This window comes from Carettochelys insculpta, chromosome 9, assembly GCF_033958435.1.
Source record: "Carettochelys insculpta isolate YL-2023 chromosome 9, ASM3395843v1, whole genome shotgun sequence".
Taxonomy (NCBI): Eukaryota; Metazoa; Chordata; order Testudines; family Carettochelyidae; genus Carettochelys; species Carettochelys insculpta.
This window is the reverse complement of record NC_134145.1, coordinates 39,207,115-39,226,904: the sequence shown is the minus strand read 5'-3', so window position 1 is coordinate 39,226,904 and position 19,790 is coordinate 39,207,115. Positions and strand designations below refer to the sequence as shown.

Below are 19,790 nucleotides of genomic sequence, written 5' to 3'. Positions count from 1 at the left end.
CTGCCAGGGAACTTAGAGGTACTATAATATTCAAGCCTGAGAAAGATTTCAGATAAGGTACTTGGTAGACATTTTAAAACAAGACTATTTAAATCTTTTTAACCCCTTTGTTTAATCTTATGAACAGAGGCTATCATGGGTGGGAGAATGGAAAAAAAATTAAATATCAGCAGAATTCACCCTCAGTTCACAAGCAGAATGCACTGCAGTGCACATTGCATGGTCCCTTGGATCTGCCAGACTTGTTAGGTAGCAGACAACTGAGATTCACAAACACCTCATGTTCTTTTGAGAGACAAATATACTGGCAGGAAGAAGAGGACAGGTTTACGCGAGGCAGGTAAGTTGATTCTAGATATGCAATTCTAACTGCAGCAATCGTGTACCTAGAATCAACTTATTTGCAATCAACTCACCTGGCAGTCGTCACAGAAGGAGGCTGATGGAAATCTCTTGTCCAACTCCCTTACTCCTCATGATATCAAAGAGTACAAGGGTCAACTGCTGACCTCAGATAGCTCAATTTCACATGTCTCTACCTGACATGCGAAATCAAACTCTGGAAGATTGACCCTCATTGGGTCTGTCTTCTGTGTAGTCTAGATGTGCCTTAAAGGTGCTCTAAGCTCACAGACATATGCTGGTATTATACAATTCACTGCAAGTGAGAGGAAGAACAGAACTTCTGACAAAACTGTTTTACAACTTGGCAAATTTCAAGAGATAGGCAAAAGATCTGAGCAGCCCAAGAATAAGGTGGATATGGACATGCCCACCTTAGAGAATGAGCTGTTTTTCATATTGAAGTCCAATATGATCTTCACAAGTCCCATTAAATTAGTTCTGAACAGCTTGGCCACTCATGAAAGGAGCTAAAAGCCACGTTTCAACATAATTCAAAAATGTATACTGGAATCTAAGCACTCAGGCAATACATGCACAGAAACAGATTAGGGAGAAACTGTATTTCAGTTTTCTAATGAGACTTAGAACATTCTCAAAGCTGCAAACAGGACCGAGACAGGAGCAGATGTGTCAGAGGCCCACACTATGACTATGAATTTCTGCGCCTGAAAAGCGGCTCCTGATGTCAAATCAGAACAGCTATTTACAGCATATTCACTCAACTCTGGCCTGCTGTAAAACAGAAGGCTGAGGAAAAACTGCAGAACAGAGACAACTTCCAGACTGAGAATGCACCCTCGCTGGCAAGGTGCCAAAAATATCAATGAAGCATTAGCTGCTTTTGTTGACAAACAGCAGCAGCTCAGGTTGAACCTCTCTAGTCCAGCACCCTCCCATTCAGCAACATCTGTAATCCAACATGATTTTAGTTAGCCAGATGATCACTTGTCCAGGGCATGGCCAGTTTCCCGTGATCCCATAAAGTTTGTTTACAGACACTGGTCCTGGCTCTCCACATTCTATGCTGTTATTTAGCTCTAATTTATCCCTTAAGCAGTGGAAGTGTCAGTAATGCTGCTAGACAACGTTGACCTCCTGCAGTCTGACAAATTCTCTCATTTTGCATGGGTCAGGACTAGAGAGGTTCAACCCGTACCGTGAAGTTTATCGGGTGGTCAGTTTTACCCCTGCAGTAAACAGCTGAAAAGCAAGAGTAAAACAGGTCTCCTTCCTTCCAGCTTCCCCCCCCGGCAACCCTCTGCTTCTCCATGTTTCCGAGCAACACTGAAAGATGAGCTAGGTCTTCTCTCCAAAAATGTAAAATAAAAACCTCACTATCTCAGAAAATTGGTAGTGAATACAATATTCTGATAGCTTTACTCCTATGTAACCTTCATCACCATTCCCCCCGCCCCCACACACACACACTCGTGTGGTGCCTCTCCTAGCTACACAGGTAAAAATTACCAGAATTTCAACTCCACTGGGATTCTAAAGTGAGGTAACTAACATGATTAGCTATTAGTGAGCCTGCAGTAAAAACACACTTATTGGGATGAAGAATCAGGCTGTCTTTTTAAGGTAAAATAACTGTTTACTTCTACACTAAAATTTTTGAGGTAGCCTGTTTCAAGTGAGAACAACTATCCAGAGCAGAGTGATTCTGTTCGGCGCAGTCTCCAACTGTAACCAGCCAACTAGAGTTGAGAGCACTACCACAGTTGAGTTAAAGTTTGTGTGTGAGACAGACTCAAATTAGGGGTAAGACTAAAGTTATATAACAGTAATTAACTCTGCAAAGATGACAAGCTGAATTTCATTGCAGCTCATGATTTTCTTGCATCTTACGCTGTGCCAATCTGGAAACCTGGCATCTGCATCATTAATAGAAAGGGAACAGGAGCTTGCCCCACATCCTACACCAATGAGAGCTGTTTGCACTGGTACCAGGATTCCCTAACATTAAGTGAAAATTCTAAAATGAAGTGAACATTTAATCCAAATCAATTGCTCACGAGCAAAGGAAATGCATCAACCTGTGGTCGGGAAATTAACATCTTGTTTGAAAAGGGCAGTGTCTTTGAGCATGCTGTTTCTCTTCTGTCTACAATTTATTTCAATTAACCTACTGCTGCATTGTCTGAACAGATTAGCACATCTGCCACTCTCTTCAGAAGAGCAAATAAACTGTCCTCATTTTCAGAATGAATGGTTATTGTACAGTACATCTTGACTCCTTTCTGGTTTTGGGTAAGTGTAACTGCACTGACGGTTAACATACAAACAATTTACGTAAGCGTTAGCAGGAAAACATGACTGACAAATTATTCCAGCAACTGATGCAACTTCTAAATCAAATCCTAAAACAGTTTCACTTCAATTATATGTATCTATGCAATTAGCTCTCATCTCTCAACTCTTGCCTTAAAGGCATAAGGATGAATGAATAAAATTAACTAAATGCCATGAAGAATCAAGCTATAAATAATAATTTCTTATACTGTAAGTTCTTTACAAGCTTTGAACTTTTTTCACTTTTGACTTCACTTTCACTTTGATTCTACAACAGTTCCCAGCTAAATGCAGCATACTATAAAAAGAATTTCCATACTCAAAGCCCCTCAGTAAATACTCTGTCAGTCAGTCACTTACAGAGCACCACAATATCTCTATTTTCAAATTGTTACCTCAAGAAGTTAACACAAATTTCTGCTTAAAAAGACAGGAAACCAAAAGCAGGGCTTTAAACAGTGAAAGTGCACAAGACAGGCAAACTCTACCCTTTGCAGTTCACACTTTTTTCTGACACATCCAGACTCTGCAAAATGTGTACTCATCTGCAAATACTAACAGAGAAAAAGCCGTTCTAGTCTATATACTATCAAAACAAAAAAGCAGTCAAGTAGCACTGTAAAGACTAACAAAATAATTTATTAGGTGAGCTTTCGTGGGACAGACCAACTACTTCAGACTATGCCATACCAGAAGAGACTCAGTATTTAAGGCACAGAGAACCAAAAATAGTAATCAAAGTGGACAAATCAGAAACAAAAGTATCAAGGTGAGCAAATCAGAGAGTAGTGGGGCAGCAGGGCAGGGGAGTTAAGAATTAGATTAAGCCAAGTATGCAAACGAGCCCCTATAGTAACCCAGAAAATTCACATCCCAGTTCAAATCACTTGTTAATGTGTCAAATTTGAATATAAAAGAGAGTCCAGCAGCTTCACTTTGAAGAGTGTTCTGAAAATTCCTCTTCAGTAACATGCAACTCTTAAGTCATTAACAGAATGGTCCACTCCATTAAAATGCCAGCAAACAGATTTGTGGATCACGAGTGTTTTTATGCCTGTTTTGTGCCCATTAACTCTTTGCCTAAGAGATTTTGAAGTCTGTCCAATATACAAAGCATCTGGGCATTGTTGGTACATGATGGCATATATGATGTTAGTTGAGGAACATGAGAACATGCCCGTGATTCTGTGAATAACCTGGTTAGGTCCATTGATGGACAAAGCTGGCAATGGGCTTTGTTGCAAGGAAAAGTTCCAGGACTGGTGTTCCTGCAGTATAGACTGTGGTTGTGGATGAGAATCCTCATAAGGTTGGGAGGTTGTCTGTAGGAGAGAACAGGTCTGTCACCTTGGGTCTTCTGGAGTGTGGCATCCTGATCAAGGATAGGTTGTAGGTCTTTAATAATGCATTGCAGTGGTTTGAGTTAGGGGCTGTAGGTAACGACCAATGGTGTTCTGTTCTTGGCTTTTGTATTAATGACTTAAAAGTTTGCGTCTTACTGAAGAGGAATTTTCACAACACCCTTGAGAGAGAGGCTGCTGAACTCTCTTATATTCAAGCTCGACACATTAACAAGTCATTATAGGGGCTTGTTTGCATACTTGGCTTAATCCAATTCTTGACTCCCCTGCCCTTCTGCCCCACTACTGTCTGATTTGCTCACCTTGATAACTTTTTTTTTCTGATTTGTCCACCTTGATTACTATTTTTGGTTCTCTGTGCCTTAAATATTGAGTCTCTTCTGGTATAGTTATGATCTGAAGAAGTGGGTCTGTCCCATGAAAGCTCACTTAATAAATTACTTTGTTAGTCTTTAAAGTGCTACTTGACTGCTTTGTTCTTTTTATCTGCAAATGTGTTAGTTTAAACTCTACTTGTTATTAGAAGCCTTGTTCTTCTATTCTGAATATAAATCTAGAGCAAGCAATTTTTATGTATTAACTTTAAAACTGCAGAAACATGTTCAACACAATATATTGCCATGGTGTGGAAGTTGTCAGATTGTTACATATCAAAGCACCATTATATTGCCAAGATGTTCACAGCATTACACTGGCACAAAGCCAAACCAACATGATGGTGCAATTTGATGTCAACTATGCTTCAAAACAAAATGATTTAGGGAACTACATTTTTAAAAAATGAGTATTTGTTTCTCAATGTTCTTGTTCTTCCAATGTAATATCCAATGTAAGCTGTGTCATCATCTAAAACTATCAAACCAGTTACAAAAAGTGTTATATGGTCTAGCAGCAGCAAGTTTTGTAACCTGAAGAGGCAAAAAGGATGTGTGTTTCAGTTGGATTAGCTCAAAGTGGTGGAAAAACCTCAGTAAATATGCATGCTAGGTAGCTGTGTTGGTCTGTACTCCAATAAAACAAAACAATAGAAGTTAGCACCTTAAAGACTAACAAAATGATTTGTTTGGTGATGAGCCTTCATGGGACAGACTCACTTCATCAGATCAATCTCATTTCCAACACAGACTGACATAAGTACAGAGGACAAAAAAGTTTCAATGAAAACTGACAAATCAAATACATATGAGGAGGATAAGGCGTGAGGGGGATGTTAATTGTCCTGCCTGAAATCATTAGAGCACCAAAGGAAGGGAAACAGTCCCTGTAATGTGTGAGGTAATTGATGTCTCTGTTCATACCACGTGTTAACGTGTCGAAGCTGAACATGAATTCCAACTCACAAATTTCACACTCTGCTCTGTTTTTAAATTCTTTCTGCTCCAGGACACAAAGACATCAAGAAAATTAATACATATAAGCCAGCCAGTGAACACTTCAATGGAGTGGGCCATTGTGTTAAAGACCTGAGAATTTGTCTCCTAGAACAAAATGACTGGGTCTATCTTCTGTGTAATGAAGACACATCTTCAGTCAACCTCAGAAATCAGCCAACCAGTGAGCAAAAGGGGATGTGGAGAAGTCAAAAACAAAATGTAAAACAGTCTTGTGGACTCAGCAGAAGACTAACATAGGACCAAAGTGTGTTACCTGTGCATGCTGGGTTGAATACCAGCACCACTCTGATACAGGCTGCAGATGTCTGCTCCTCAGCAACTGACAGGATCAGCCAGGGCTGTACTGCTGCTAACTGTGGAAAGCCCAAACTGTTTTTAACAGGATTCTGAAATGTTTGAAAGAAATGAAAGACTGCCTCTGGTTATGTCTAGCTACACATTGGAATAAAGTCAAATTTGTTAAAGTTAACTTTTTAACACTAGATTTTATAAAGTTTTAGTTGGGTGTACGCACCTGCTCTCAAAGTGGACTTAGTGTGTCCCCAGAAAATTATCTATCTTTGACTGTTGCAGCAGTGCATTGTGAGCACCTATATCACAGTTCCTGCAGCCCGGTTGCATATTGGAAAAACCACAAGAAGCCCTGCGGCACTTTATAAGCTAACATATTTTGGCGTATAAGCTTTAGATGGCAAAGACCTGCTTCATCAGATACACTCTGACGAAGGGGGTCTTTGCCCATGAAAGCTTATGCTCCAAAATATCTGTTGGTCTATAAAGGTGCCACAGGACTTCTCGTTCTTTTTGCGGATACAAACTAACATGGCTACCCTCCTGATAGTTGTTGCATTTTGGGATTCTGGGCCAGTGTCACATGAGGGAAAAATGTTGCCGAAAGTGGTTCTGGGTGTCTGATATAATCTCTGAGTACTCTGCCCTCCCCTCCCACACCATTGAAAACAAGCAGCCATTTTTCTGAAGCCTGACCCTGACTCAGGATGCTTCCTAGAGTCCAACCATGTGATGACTGACTTTGTTCGAGGTGGCTAAGTATAGAATCATAGAATCACAGGGCTGGAAGGGACCTCAAGATGTCATCGAGTCCAGCCATCTGCTGCAAGCAGGATCAACCCCCACTCAATCATCCCAGCCATGACTATGTCAAGCTGGGACTTAAAATCCTCCATGGATGGAGATTCCACCACCTCCCTAGGCAATGCATTCCAGTTCTTCACCACCCTCCTGGTGAAGTAGTTTTTCATAATATCCAATCTACTCCTCTCCTTCAGTAACTTCAGACCAGTGCTCCTTGTTCTGCCATCTGTCACCACTGAGAAGAGTTTATCTCCATCCTCTTTAGAGCTCCCTTCAGGAAGTTGAAGGCTGCTATTAAATCACCCCTCAGTCTTCTCTTCTGCAAACTATATAAGCCCAAACCCCTCAGTCTCTCCTCATAGGTCATGTGCTCCAGCCTCCTAATCATTTTCGTTGCCCTCCGCTGGACCTTCTCCAGGACATCCACATCCTTTCTATTCTGGAGGGCCCAAAACTGTATGCAATACTCCAGCTGTAGCCTTGCCAGTGACAAACTTCTCTGGATCTGCTTGAAATTCTCCTCCTAATGCACCCCAATATGCCGTTGGCCTTTTTGGGTACAAGGGCATACTGTTTACTCCTATCCAGCCCTTGATCCACCATAATCCCTAGGTCCCTTTCCGCTGTACTGCTGCTTAGCCCGTCGGTCCCCTGCCTATAACAATGCTTGGGATTCTCCCGTTCCAAGTGTAGGTCTCTGCACTTCTCCTTGTTGAACCGCATCAGCTTTCATTTGGCCCAATCCTCCAATTTATGCTCTGGATCCTACCACTCCCCCTAGCTTGGCATCATCAGCAAACTTGCTGAGGGTGCAATCCATTCACTCCTCCAGCTCTTGATGTTGAACACCACCAGCCCCAGAACCGAGCCTTGCAGCACTCCACTTGAAACTGACCGCAATCCAGATATTGAGACATCGACCACTACCCGTTGGGCCCAACCGTTAAGCCAGCTTTCTATCCATCTTATAGTCCATGTATTCAATCCATATACTTCCATACTTCCATGTATACTTCCATAATTTATGGGCAAGAATGTTGTGAGCAACTGTATCAAAAGCTTTACTGAATTCAAGGTATATCACATCCATTGACTTCCCCATGTCCACAGAGCCTGTTACCTCTTTATAGAAGCTAATCAGATTGGTTAGGCATGACTTGTCCTTGGTGAATCCATGTTGACTACTTTTGATCACTTTCCCTCTTCCAAGTGCTCCAAAATGGATATCTTGAAGATCCCTTCCATTATTTTCCCAGGTACTGAGGTAAGGCTGACTGGTGTATAGTTCCCTGGGTTGTCCTTCACCCTTTTTTAAATATGGGCACTACATTCACCTTTTTCCAAATCATCTGGAATCTCTCCGTATCTCCAAGAGTCTTCAAAGATAATAGCCAAAGGCTCAGCAATGACATCTGCCAATTCCCTCAGTACCTTTGGGTGCATTAAATCCAGACCCATGGATTTGTGTACTTCTACTTTCTCTAAGTAGCTCTTAACTTGCTCTTTCCTCAATCTGCCTAGAGCACAGTAGACTGGCAAAGTTGAGGAAGCAATAGAGGATAGTAAAGTTGAGGAAAGTAAAAACCTTTACAAGCAACCTGCCCTTTAACTTGGGAGGCTGAAGTGAAAACCTTTACAAGAGACCTGGCCATGATTGAGTTAGAAAGGATTTTTGGCTTCCCACTTCATTACACAGAGATGTCCAACATGGGTTGTCAGAAGCTTCTTGGGAGATCATGGAGCCTTTAAGCCATTTGGCACCTGTTCACCCCACTCAAGAATTATTTTGCCAGCCAATAGTAGGGATTCCCTTGCCTCTTCTGGTAACAATGCACTAGCTGAACTGCCTGTGTGGGAGAAGGAAGGAAAAGAGAGACTCACCAGCTCCATTACCTCATAGGAAATTGTCCCTCAAGTCGCACGCTTAGGGAAGTAAGTGTGGCTCTGCAGGAAAGCGTAGGAAACTTTCTTTAAGCAAAGACCCTGTTGGGCTGGGGTTACTTTTTAAATGGAACAGCTAGCTCTCTGTAGAAAATATCCAATGCAGAAGAGGGCAGAGGCAGATGTCCTGGGCAATGTTTATGAACAGCTGGACACAAGGGCAATCAGCAAAGCACAGACAGATGCAATGCAAATCAGGGTTGCTTTATGAATGAGCAGACAGCCACGTGAATCAGCTGCATTTAAGTAGTGTGACAAACTACCCCCATTATGTACCTTACCTTTAGGAAAGCATCTCCAGCTGCACCCTCCATTTTAACCAATAAGCAACACTGAAGTTTTTCACAGCACTTTTTTTTTTTAAATCAGGGATAAGTCTGTCCTTACCCCACCCTCCCACCCCCCAAGCACGCACATTCTGGGCCGATGTCAAGGGAAGACCATGGTACATGGTGAGAAGTTCACATGATTGTGCATGGGGGGGAGGGGGGGAAAGAGGCATCTGCGGTTCCAGCAGGGACTGCTTTGAAATGTAAAAGCCGCGTAGTGGGACGGAGGGCACGAGCTTACCACCAGCATGGCAGGTTGGGATGGGTCTGCCCTGTAAAACGTGAAGTGCAGAAAACAACTTTCTTGGCTTCTCCTACTAAATCCTGTTCAGGGAAAAAGCCTTCTGAAGTATTGAAACACCCAGTAGAACAGGACATGCCAGTGTCTGGAAAGCAGGGTCTGCAGAGCCCTACAGTTGCGTGTGGGGAGGGGACGCTAGCCTGCCAGCCTCATGGCAGGTGGGGGATGGGGGGCTGCCTTCCCTGTAGAATGTAAAGCACAGAAAACAACATTCTCAGTCTCTCCTGCTAAATCCTGCTGAGCTCTGCTCACCATGCTGGCCAGAAAGGAAAGGAACTCAAAATTCATGGGCTGATGATACCTACTTCCTGCTCACCTGGAGAATGACAGAGGTGAAGTGTTGCCCGGAAAGGACACATTCGGGGCATTGCGGGATACTTTTGGAGGTTAATAAAATTGATTTTAACAACACTGCCATCTCACTAGCATGAGGCCAACACTGAAAATTCGATTTTGGCATTACTCCTGGAGAAACTGGGGTTTACAAAAGTCAACCTCAGAGCCTCTTAAAATTGAAATGAGCTCTGTGGTGAAGACTGATGCTTTAGAAAATCGACCCAAGTCCCTTAAATTCAATTTGATCCCCTAGTGTAGACCAGGCCTCTCTCAAGCTCCGAAGATCTAGGTGCCACATGCTACATATGTGCAGACTATAACACTTCTGGGTGGCAATGCAAGCCCTGTAGCTTATAGCTTTCTTTTTTTTCCCCTCACAAAACTGGAATGGGGCCAGAAATGATGAGTTCAGGGTGCATGAGGGTGTTCTGGGCTGGAACTGAGGGGGTTCAAAGAATGAGAGAGCGCTCTTGTTTGGGACAGGGACTTGGGGAGCATGCAGTGAGTGATAGCTCTGGGGTCAGAGTAGGGATGAGAGTCTTCGGATGCAGCAGGGTGCCCCAGGCTGGGATGGAGAGACTGCGGGAAGGGGAATAACACAGGAATCAGGCCTTCGGTGGGGAGGGCAGGTGAAGTGCCAGCTCAGATGAAGACGCAGGGGTGAGGGGTTTGGGGTGCAGGAGGGCGCGCCACACTGGGATTGAAAGATTTGGAGGGTGAGAGGAGGATCAGGGCTAGAGAAGCATACAGGATCTGGGAGCTGATTATCTGGAACAGATCCTGGAAGCAGTGGAACATCCCCCTCCATGTGGAGATGAGGCCACACTGCTCCATATACTGCCCCAAAAAGCTCATGCTAGCTGTGGTCCCCAACCCATGGGAGCTGCAGAGCAGGCGCTTGATGCCAGGGCTGTGTTCAGAGACCTCTGGCTACCCCTGCTTTCAAGGAGGCATGTGGAACAAGGCAAGCTCCTGACCCCACTTCCCAGTTAGCAGCTCCAGAGCCAGATTCAGCTCACAGGCCATAGCTTGCCCACCTGTGGTATAAACTAAGCCTATTCTGTGGGGATAGGTTAGCATAGGTATGACACTAATCTCCATGGTGGAGACATAACACATTCTAGATACTGAATACATAGGCAGACATGGTCCCTGTCCCAAAAGAATTAAAGACATTTACTCTCTGCCCCTGCCACACCAAGCTGGCTAAGACCAAAACATGAGCTGCTCTATACCAAGAATGTGGTTGATCAGTAGCAAACCTGGGCAGTGCAATGACCTCAGGGTGATCCAGGAAGAATTTACGCAGAATCCTGGACAAGCAAAGTAACATTTCAAGCAGCTTCCAGTGACGCTCAGCACAAACCAGTCTAAGCATTCAAAACAAAAAAAGCAGTCAAGTAGCACTTTAAAGACTAACAAAATAATTTATTAGATGGTGAGCTTTTGGGGGACAGACTCATTTCTTCAGACTATAGCCATACCAGAACAGATTCAATATTTAAGGCACAGAGAACCAAAAAACTAATCAAAATTGACAAATCAGAAAAAAAGTTATCAAGGTGAGCAAACTGGAGAGTAGAGGGGCAGAAAGTGGGGGGGGAAGTGTCAAGAATTAGATTAAGCCAAGTATGCAAAACAGCCCCTATAATGACCCAGAAAACTCACATCTTGTTCAAACCACGTTAATGTGTCGAATTTGAATATAAAAGAGAGAGTTCAGAAGCCTCTCTTTGCAGACTGTTGTGAAAATTCCTCTTCATTAAAACACAAACTTTTAAGTCATTAATAAAATGGCCCATTCCATTAAAATGTTGACTGACCGGTTGTGAATCAGGAGTGTTATGTCTGTTTTATGCCCATTAATTTTTTGTCTGAGAGAGTTTGAAGTCTGTCCAATATACAAAGCATCTGGGCATTGCTGGCACATGACACATATATGATGTTAGTTGAGGAACATGAGAATGTGCCCGCGATTCTGTGAATAACCTGGTTAGGTCCAGTGATGGTATCTCCAGAATAGATTTGGACAAAGCTGGCAGCGGACTTTGTTACAAGGAAAAGTTCCAGGACTGGTGCTCCTGCAGTATAGACTGTGGTTGTGGGTGAGAACCCTCATAAGGTTGGGAGGTTGTCTGTAGGAGAGAACAGGCCTGACAGATGATTTGGACCGATGGAATGGAGACTCTAGTAGAATTCCAGGGACTTTAACAACCTGAACCCCACCATCAACTTATGCCTCAATTACTCCACGCAAGAGATACATTTCCTGGACACTACAGCACAAATCAAGGATGGCCTGATCGGTATGACGCTCTACTGGAAACCCACTGATCACTATACTTAAATACATGCTTCTAGCTTCCATCCTGCACACATAACTAGATCCATTGTTTACAGTCAAGCCCTTAGGTACAATCGTATTTGCTCTGATGCTACTGACAGAAACAGAAAACTACAAGATATCTACCAAATATTCATAAACCTGAATTACCCACCAGGAGAAATAAAAGAACAAATTGACCAGGCCAGACGACTACCCAGAGACCAGCTTCTCCAAGATAGGCCCAAAAAAGCCAGCAGAACAGAACAGCACTGGTCATTACCTACAGCCCCCAACTCAAACCACTGCAATACATTATTAAAGACCTACAACCTATCCTTAATCAGGATGCCACACTCCAGAAGGCCCTAGATGACAGGCCTGTTCTCTCCTACAAACAACCTTATGAGGATTCTCACCCACAACCACAGTCTATACCACAAGAACACCAGTCCTGGAACTTTTGCTTGCAACAAAGTCTGTTGCCAGCTTTGTCCACATATGTATTCCGGAGATACCATCACTGGCCCTAACCAGGTTATTCACAGAATCATGGGAACATTCTCATGTTCCTCAACTAACATCATATATGCCATCATGTGACAACAATGCTCAGATGCTTTGTATATTGGACAGACTTCAAACTCTCTCAAAGAATTAATGGGCAGAAAACAGGCATAAGAACACTCCTGATTCAGAAACTGGCCAGTCAACATTTTAATGGAGTGGGCCATTCTGTTAATTACTTAAAAGTTTGCGTTTTAATGAAGAGGAATTTTCACAACCATCTGCAAAGAGACGCTTCTAAACTCTCTTTTAAATTCAAATTTGACACATTAACATGTGGTTTGAACCAAGATGTGAATTTTCTGGGGCCGTTTTGCATACTTGACTTAATCTAACTCTTGACTTCTGCCCCCACCCCCCAACTCTCTGATTTGCTCACCTTGATAATTTTTTTCTGATTTGTCAACCTTGATTAGTTTTTTGGTTCTCTGTGCCTTAAATATTGAGTCTGTTCTGGTATGGCTATAGTCTGAAGAAGTGGGTCTGTCCCATGAAAGCTCACCACCTAATAAATTATTTTGTTAGCCTTTAAAGTGCTACTTGACTTCTTTTTTTGTTTTGATAGTATATAGACTAGCACGGCTTTCTCTCTTTTACCATTCTAAGCATTATGTCACTTTGAATGGGTGTCTAGCCATTTCACTACATGATTACAACAACCTGGAAACTCTCTTATCTAAATAAAAAACGCTACTCTTAAGCCCGCAACACAAACTGACATGACCTCTACTAAAGAGGTAGCAAACATCTAGCAAATGTCTAAACAATGTAATTTATTGTCTTCTCATTTTTGCTCCACTTGGATGGTATATTTTTGCTTTGTTTACCACCTTGCACAAAAGTTAAGCTCACACAAGTCTCCACAGGATTAAACCCTACAACCACAGAATAATGGTTTACAAAACTAATCATATAGTCAACAAAACTACCACTTCAGTTCTACCTTTTTCTTATGGGTCACCTTGAATTTTTTCCAGTTATATTATAATTTAACAGTTTCAGCTGTACAATTACTTTGTTAAAACACAAATAATTTAAATATACCGTTACAATGCCCATGTACTGTAAGGGCATTAATAAATGCAGTCAAAATATAACAGTTTATTCAAATTTATTATTATAAATGTATTTAGGCATCCCTGAAGAGTTAGGCTGTGTCTACACTAAGACAAAACTTCGAAATGGCCATGCTAATGGCCATATTGAAGAATACTAATGAGGCACTGAATTGAATATTCAGCACCTTGTTAGCTTTAGGACGCTTCCGGCTATGGCACTTCAAAAGCGCCGCTTTCGAATCTGTGCAGCTCAGTGCGGCTACACGAGGGTCCTTTTCAAAAGGACCCCGCATATTCTGAATTCCCCTTATTCCTATCAGCTGAGAATGCTAATGAGGCGCTGCATAGTCCATTCAGTGCCTCATTAGTATTCTTAAATATGGCCATTAGCATGGCCATTTCAATGTTTTGTCTTAGTGTAGACACACCTTAGTGTTTAAAACATACTGCCTGTAGTTTGTGAAGATACAAAAGGAAAGTCACATGAGATTGCTTCCAAATACTGCTATGTATTACCATATATAGTAATAGTAATCAAGTACTGCTGTAGCCATTCAAATATTAGATCAACATTTTTCAGTTAAACCGTAGCAATGTTCTGTTACAGTACTTGCCTGAATTGAAGATACTTTACGCTCTACCATCATTGAAGCAATTACCAGAAGAGTGTCACTAAAAGATCTGGTTTCAATGAAATTCTACATACAATAATTTCAGTAAATAGCAATAATGGGGAAAAATATACGGCACTTTACTATCTTCCACTAATGCATGCCTCAACATGGAAACTACTTTTTAAATAACCCAATATGTATTATTTTAAAAGAGCATCTACAAAGCTTCAGAATACAAATGCAAAGGATCAAGTAATATTCTCTGATGAGTACTGAAGCTTAATTCAGAAAGAACCAGACCACATCTTGTGCCAGCAGGCTGCACCCCACCACATTGAGCTTTTCAGGTCCACTTAGCAGTGCTATTATAAACTGATGTACTGCAAGTACAGCACAAAGGGAGAGAAGTCTTTTACAACAGAGAGTACAATATATTTGTAGAGCTAGGCCAATAAAGCAAAAAGATGTAGATTTTGTGGAGCAGCAATGGAGATAAATGCTAGAAAAGATCAAGATGATTCATGAAGGAAAAAAAAAGCCAGAACAGTACACAGAATAGGAGAAAAAAAAAAACAGGCAAAGAGAGGAAACTTTATTTCTTAGAGCAAGAGTCAACACTACCATCAATCAAAACTATTTTTTCAAACAGACCTACCCCTGCTTTAGGGTCGTGATTATAAAACAGAAGAGGTCATTAAATGTTTCACCATTGTATCAACACTTACCTTATACCTATTAGTAGAGCTATGAGCATTGAACAGATAGGATCTGCTATCATTAAACCATAGTTCTGCATCAGTATAGCTGATATGATTACACCAACACTTCCAAGAGTGTCTGCGACAATATGTAAAAATACACCTACAAAAGAGCATTACAATCAAAAACACTTACCAAACTAAAGGTCCTTAAAAAGTAGATGAAAACATTTTATGAATTCTTTAAAGCAGACAAAAACAATTGATACAAGTGAATTTGGGCCTGACTTACAAGGCTTTGTATAAGTAAACAGGATTAGGTTCTATACCTTGAAGAGTAGCTAAGGCATTCAGCAAATCCCTTTTTGCAATGTGGCCATGCTATGGAATATTCTTGATTACCAAAAATCAATGAGTGACAATGTCAGAACAGATTTAACCAACATCTAATGGCTAGATCAATCAAATCTTTACCCCTTGGGGCTGACAGGCAATAGTTCTACTTGAGGAAATTAGAAAAAATGTTTTGCCAACAGGAGCTCAGAAAAGATTTGCAAGACATTTTACAAGTTACAGATTCACAATCAGTACAAATTATTTGTCTAATTGAAGTCAGATAAAAATACTTCTTGCATTAATAAGACTGTTTCATGTGGGAAGATACAGCTTTAAGTTAAAACAGCTGAGAACCATTTGCAATTAGCCAAAGTTAAGCCTATGGAGCGCTCTGCTGGCAAGTCCTGGTAGTCACAAAAAAAAAAAAAAAGCATCAGAGACATAGCACTTTAAAAACTAACCAAATGATTTATTTGGTGGGACAGACCCCACTTCATCAGATCAATTGCATTCCCAATACAAGACTGACTTTTATAAGTGCAGAGGACCCACACAAAAAAAAATTACAGGGTGGTTTTTTTTTTTTTTTGGTGTGCGGGTCCTCTGTACTTATAAACAGTCTGTAATAGAAATAAAATTGATCTTATGAAGTGGGCCTGTCCCACAAAAGGTCATCACTGAATAAATAATTTTGTTAGTCTTTAAAGTGCTACATTTCCACTACTTTGTTTTGCTGGAGTACAGACAAGCATGGCTACCCCTCTGTTACAGTCATAGTTCATCAATTTCTTTTTGTTCATAGCTTGAACTATTTCATTCCCAAATCTCAAAATATTTGGCCAGATTAAAGAATGATTTGTATTTGATTAAGAAAAATATTTTCAGCAGAATTAAGATAAACTGAAGCTTAGTTTTAAAATTGTTTGCATAAGCAGACAAACCTAAAATACACAAACATCAAATATTTTACTGGAAATTTCAATTAACTTTTTTTCTGCCAAAATATGGAAAATAAAATAATTCATAGTTCATGTCATCATTCTTTGTTTGCACAAGAAGCAGGAAGATGGCTTTGGGCTATGTAAAATATATTTTAAATAATAATTCAGTGTCATTAAGTTTCATTCAGTAAAATAAAACAGAGTTAAGAAAACTTCAAATTGGCTGCATTAAACTCACATTTGATTTTTCTAATTAATACCCTCTGTTAAGACTAACAGGCCAAACATTTGCCTTAATTTTTTTAAATTCTTGTTGAATATTTGCTTCTGAAACAACCATTCACAAATATTTTAAAATTTCCCATTGCCTTCCATGCATATTAAAGCAATAGGTATGATAGAAAAGATCCGGTAAGACTATGACTTGCAAGTAACAACCAGAGAGTAATCCCCTGACCTATAAAAGTATCCAGTAAGAGACGCCATAAGTATACACTGGTTTATATCAAGTAAGATGCAAGGAAATAGGAGGTACATGCCATATATATGCTGGTTTTAATGTGGCTGGGTCAGACCAATGGTGATTAGTTATTTAATCTTAAAATAATTCCTCTTATTTTTCTTGTTTAACCTCCCTACATGCAACCAAATGACCTCTCTGGAACTCGTGCATTGTTCTGTATCACAAAATCTAGGACAGCAGCAGATATCAGAGAGCCTTTGTGCATACTCTCTTTGGCAGACTTTGGGGAAGAATAAATGCACCATTTTGTTAGGGTGAGAGACTAAGTGAAAAATTAGGTAAAATGGGCCAAAGTCTGCAGGGAAGGGCCCACAGGCAGTGAAGCTGCACAGCCACCTAGTTTCCTTCATCTCTCCTGGAAAAGTGTAGCAGCTGTCAGGAGATAACTTTAGCAGTCTTCCTCAAATCCCCTAAGTTACCAGGAGTCACCCAATGCATTCATTCTGAGAGCAGGGGCAGAGGTAAATAGATGACTTCATCATCTGGACCCATGGAATTCCACCAGGACTTCAACAACTTTCACCCCAACATCAACCTCAGCCTGGAATAGTCCACAAAGGAGATGCACTTCCTGGACACCACGGTGCTAATACACGATGGTCACATCAATACCACCCAGCAGCGTAAACCCACTGACCGCTATGCATACCTTCATGCCTCCAGCTTCCATCCCAGACACACCACATGATCCATTGTCTACAGCCAAGCACTAAGAGATAACCGCATTTGCTCCAACGCCTCCGACAGAGACAAACACCTACAGGATCTCTACCAAGCATTCTTGAAACTGCAATACCCACCTGAGGAAGTGAAAGAACAGATCAACAGAGCCAGATGTGTGCCACGAAGCCTCTTACTACAGGACAAGCCCAAGAGAGAAACCAACAGGACACCACTAGCCATCACCTACAGTCCTCAGCTAAAACCTCTACAGCGCATCATCAGGGATTTACAACCCATCCTGGACAATGATCCCCCACTTTCACAGGCCTTGGGAGGCAGACCAGTCCTTGCCCACAGACAGACAACCTGCCAACCTGAAGCAAATCCTAACCAACAACTATACACTGCACCACAGTCACTCTAACTCAGGGACCCATCCACGCAACAAACCTCATTGCCAGCTCTGCCAACATATCTACACCAGCAACACCATTACAGGACCTAACCAGATCAGCCACACCATCGTGGGTTCATTCAGCTGCACATCCACCAATATAATTTATGCCATCATGTGCCAGCAATGCCCCTCTGCTATATACATCAGACAAACTGGACAGTCTCTACGTAAAAGAATAAATGCACACAAATCAGATATCAGAAATGGCAATATACAAAAACCCATAGGAGAGCACTTCAATCTGCCAGGCCACACAGTAGCAGACTTAAAAGTAGCTATCCTACAGCAAAGAAATTTCAGGACCAGACTCCAAAGAGAAAGTGCTAAGCTACAATTCATCTGCAAATTCGAAGCCCTCAGCTCAGGCTTAAACAAACACTGTGAATGGCTGCCTAATACAAAAGCAGCTTCCCCTCCCTTGGTGTTCACACCTCCAGATCAACTGCTGGTAGTAAGCCTCACCCTTCCTGTCTGAGCTAACCTTGTTATCCCCAGCCTTGCTCTGGCTTATTTATACCTGGCCCTGCAGACTTCCAAGACTAGCATCTGATGAAGTGAGTCTGTGCTCACGAAAACTCATGCTCAAAACTTTTCTGTTAGTCTGTAAGGTGCCACAGGACCCTTCGTTGCTGTTACAGATCCAGAGTAACATGGCTACCCCTCCGATAGATGACTGTTTCCTGCCCAGCAGTGGACAAAGGCACAGCATGGACAGCTATAGCTATCCCCACAGCTGTTGTAGCATAGCTCACAAAAAGCCAGAGAGACCTAAGCAAAAGGGTAGCTTCGCCATCAGCTCCATCCTATCCTGCCCAATAGCTCCAAACCACCATGTCACCTCCATTTATTTGGAGAGCTAAGGTCGCAAGATATCGACAGGGGTGCAGAAATGTTCTCTAGTACCCCAATTCCCAGTCCCAATATTTCACTATGGCTATGTCTACACTATCCCAAAACTTCAAAATGGCCATGCAAATGGCCATCGCGAAGATTACTAAGAAAGTGCTGAAATACGTATTCAGTGCCTTATTAGCATGCGGGCGGCCGTGGCATTTCAAAATTGCTGCGGCTTGCTGCTGCGTGGCTTGTCCAGACAGGGGTCCTTTTTGAAAGGACCCCAGGAACTTCAAAATCCCCTTATTCTACAGTAATAAGAGCCTCTCTCCTCTCGTAGTACCCACTCTGGAAAGAAATGCAGTATTAAGTATTGTCATGCTAGCACACATCTGAAAAGCTTTGACTAATATATCTGAACTGAAAGGGTTGCAGTACTTACTTTCACCTTTCAGGAAAGTGAGAATACAGTGAGTGAATAATCTTGTCTAGCAAAAGCAAAATCCCCAGTAATTTAGCTCATTCTGAATACCTGGATCAGTTCTTACTCATATAGGCTGTGTCCACGCTAGCCCAAAACCTCGAAATGGCCGTGCAAATGTATTCAGTGCCTCATTAGCATGAGGGCCGCCGTGGCACTTCGAAATTGCTGCGGCTTGCTGCCGCGTGGCTCATCCAGACAAAGTCCTTTTCGAAAGGACCCCGGGAACTTTGAAATCCCCTTATTCCTATAGAAAGAGAAGTTACTCACCGTAGTAACGATGCTTCTTCAAGATGTGTCCCCATGGGTGCTCCACGACAGGTGTCGGGCTCACCCTGGCGCCGCAGATCGGATCTTTCCAGCAGTTTCTGCTGGACCACGCATGCGCCGGCGCGCGCCACTCCCTCGCGCGCTCCCAGCCACGTGCGCAATCCGGTCCCCGCCAGTTCATTGACCAACCACCTCGGATGCTCCTGAAAAACACCAAACAGAGATCCAAAGCGGGGAGGATGGGCGGGTGGTGGAGCACCCACGGGGACACATCTCGAAGAACCATCGTTACTACGGTGAGTAACTTCCCTTTCTTCCTCGAGTGTCCCCGTGGGTGCTCCACGATAGGTGACTACCCAGCAGTAACCCAAGAAAGGAGGTGGGTAATCGGGTTATGTGCAGCTTGCCCCCGAAAGGATCGCTGTCGAGAGACGGGTATCCTCTTGGAATACCCTGTGTAGGGCATAATGCTTGGCGAAGGTGTCATAGGATGACCATGTCGCCGCTCTGCCGATGTCTTTTAGTGCAATGCCCTTGAAAAAGGCTGTTGATGCCGCCACCGCCCTGGTGG

At 42.3% G+C, this 19,790-nt stretch overlaps 1 protein-coding gene across 4 annotated transcripts in view; it reads right to left on the bottom strand.

Annotated features, from left to right (window-relative positions):
- SLC30A7 (solute carrier family 30 member 7) overlaps positions 1-19,790 on the bottom strand; it is a 90,732-nt gene that overhangs the window by 31,712 nt on the left and 39,230 nt on the right. For all 4 annotated transcript variants that reach the window (XM_075003049.1, XM_075003046.1, XM_075003048.1 and 1 more), the window contains one exon: positions 14,742-14,877. In XM_075003049.1, coding sequence (XP_074859150.1) covers positions 14,742-14,877 — 136 coding nt within the window. The remainder of the gene's footprint in view (positions 1-14,741; positions 14,878-19,790) is intronic.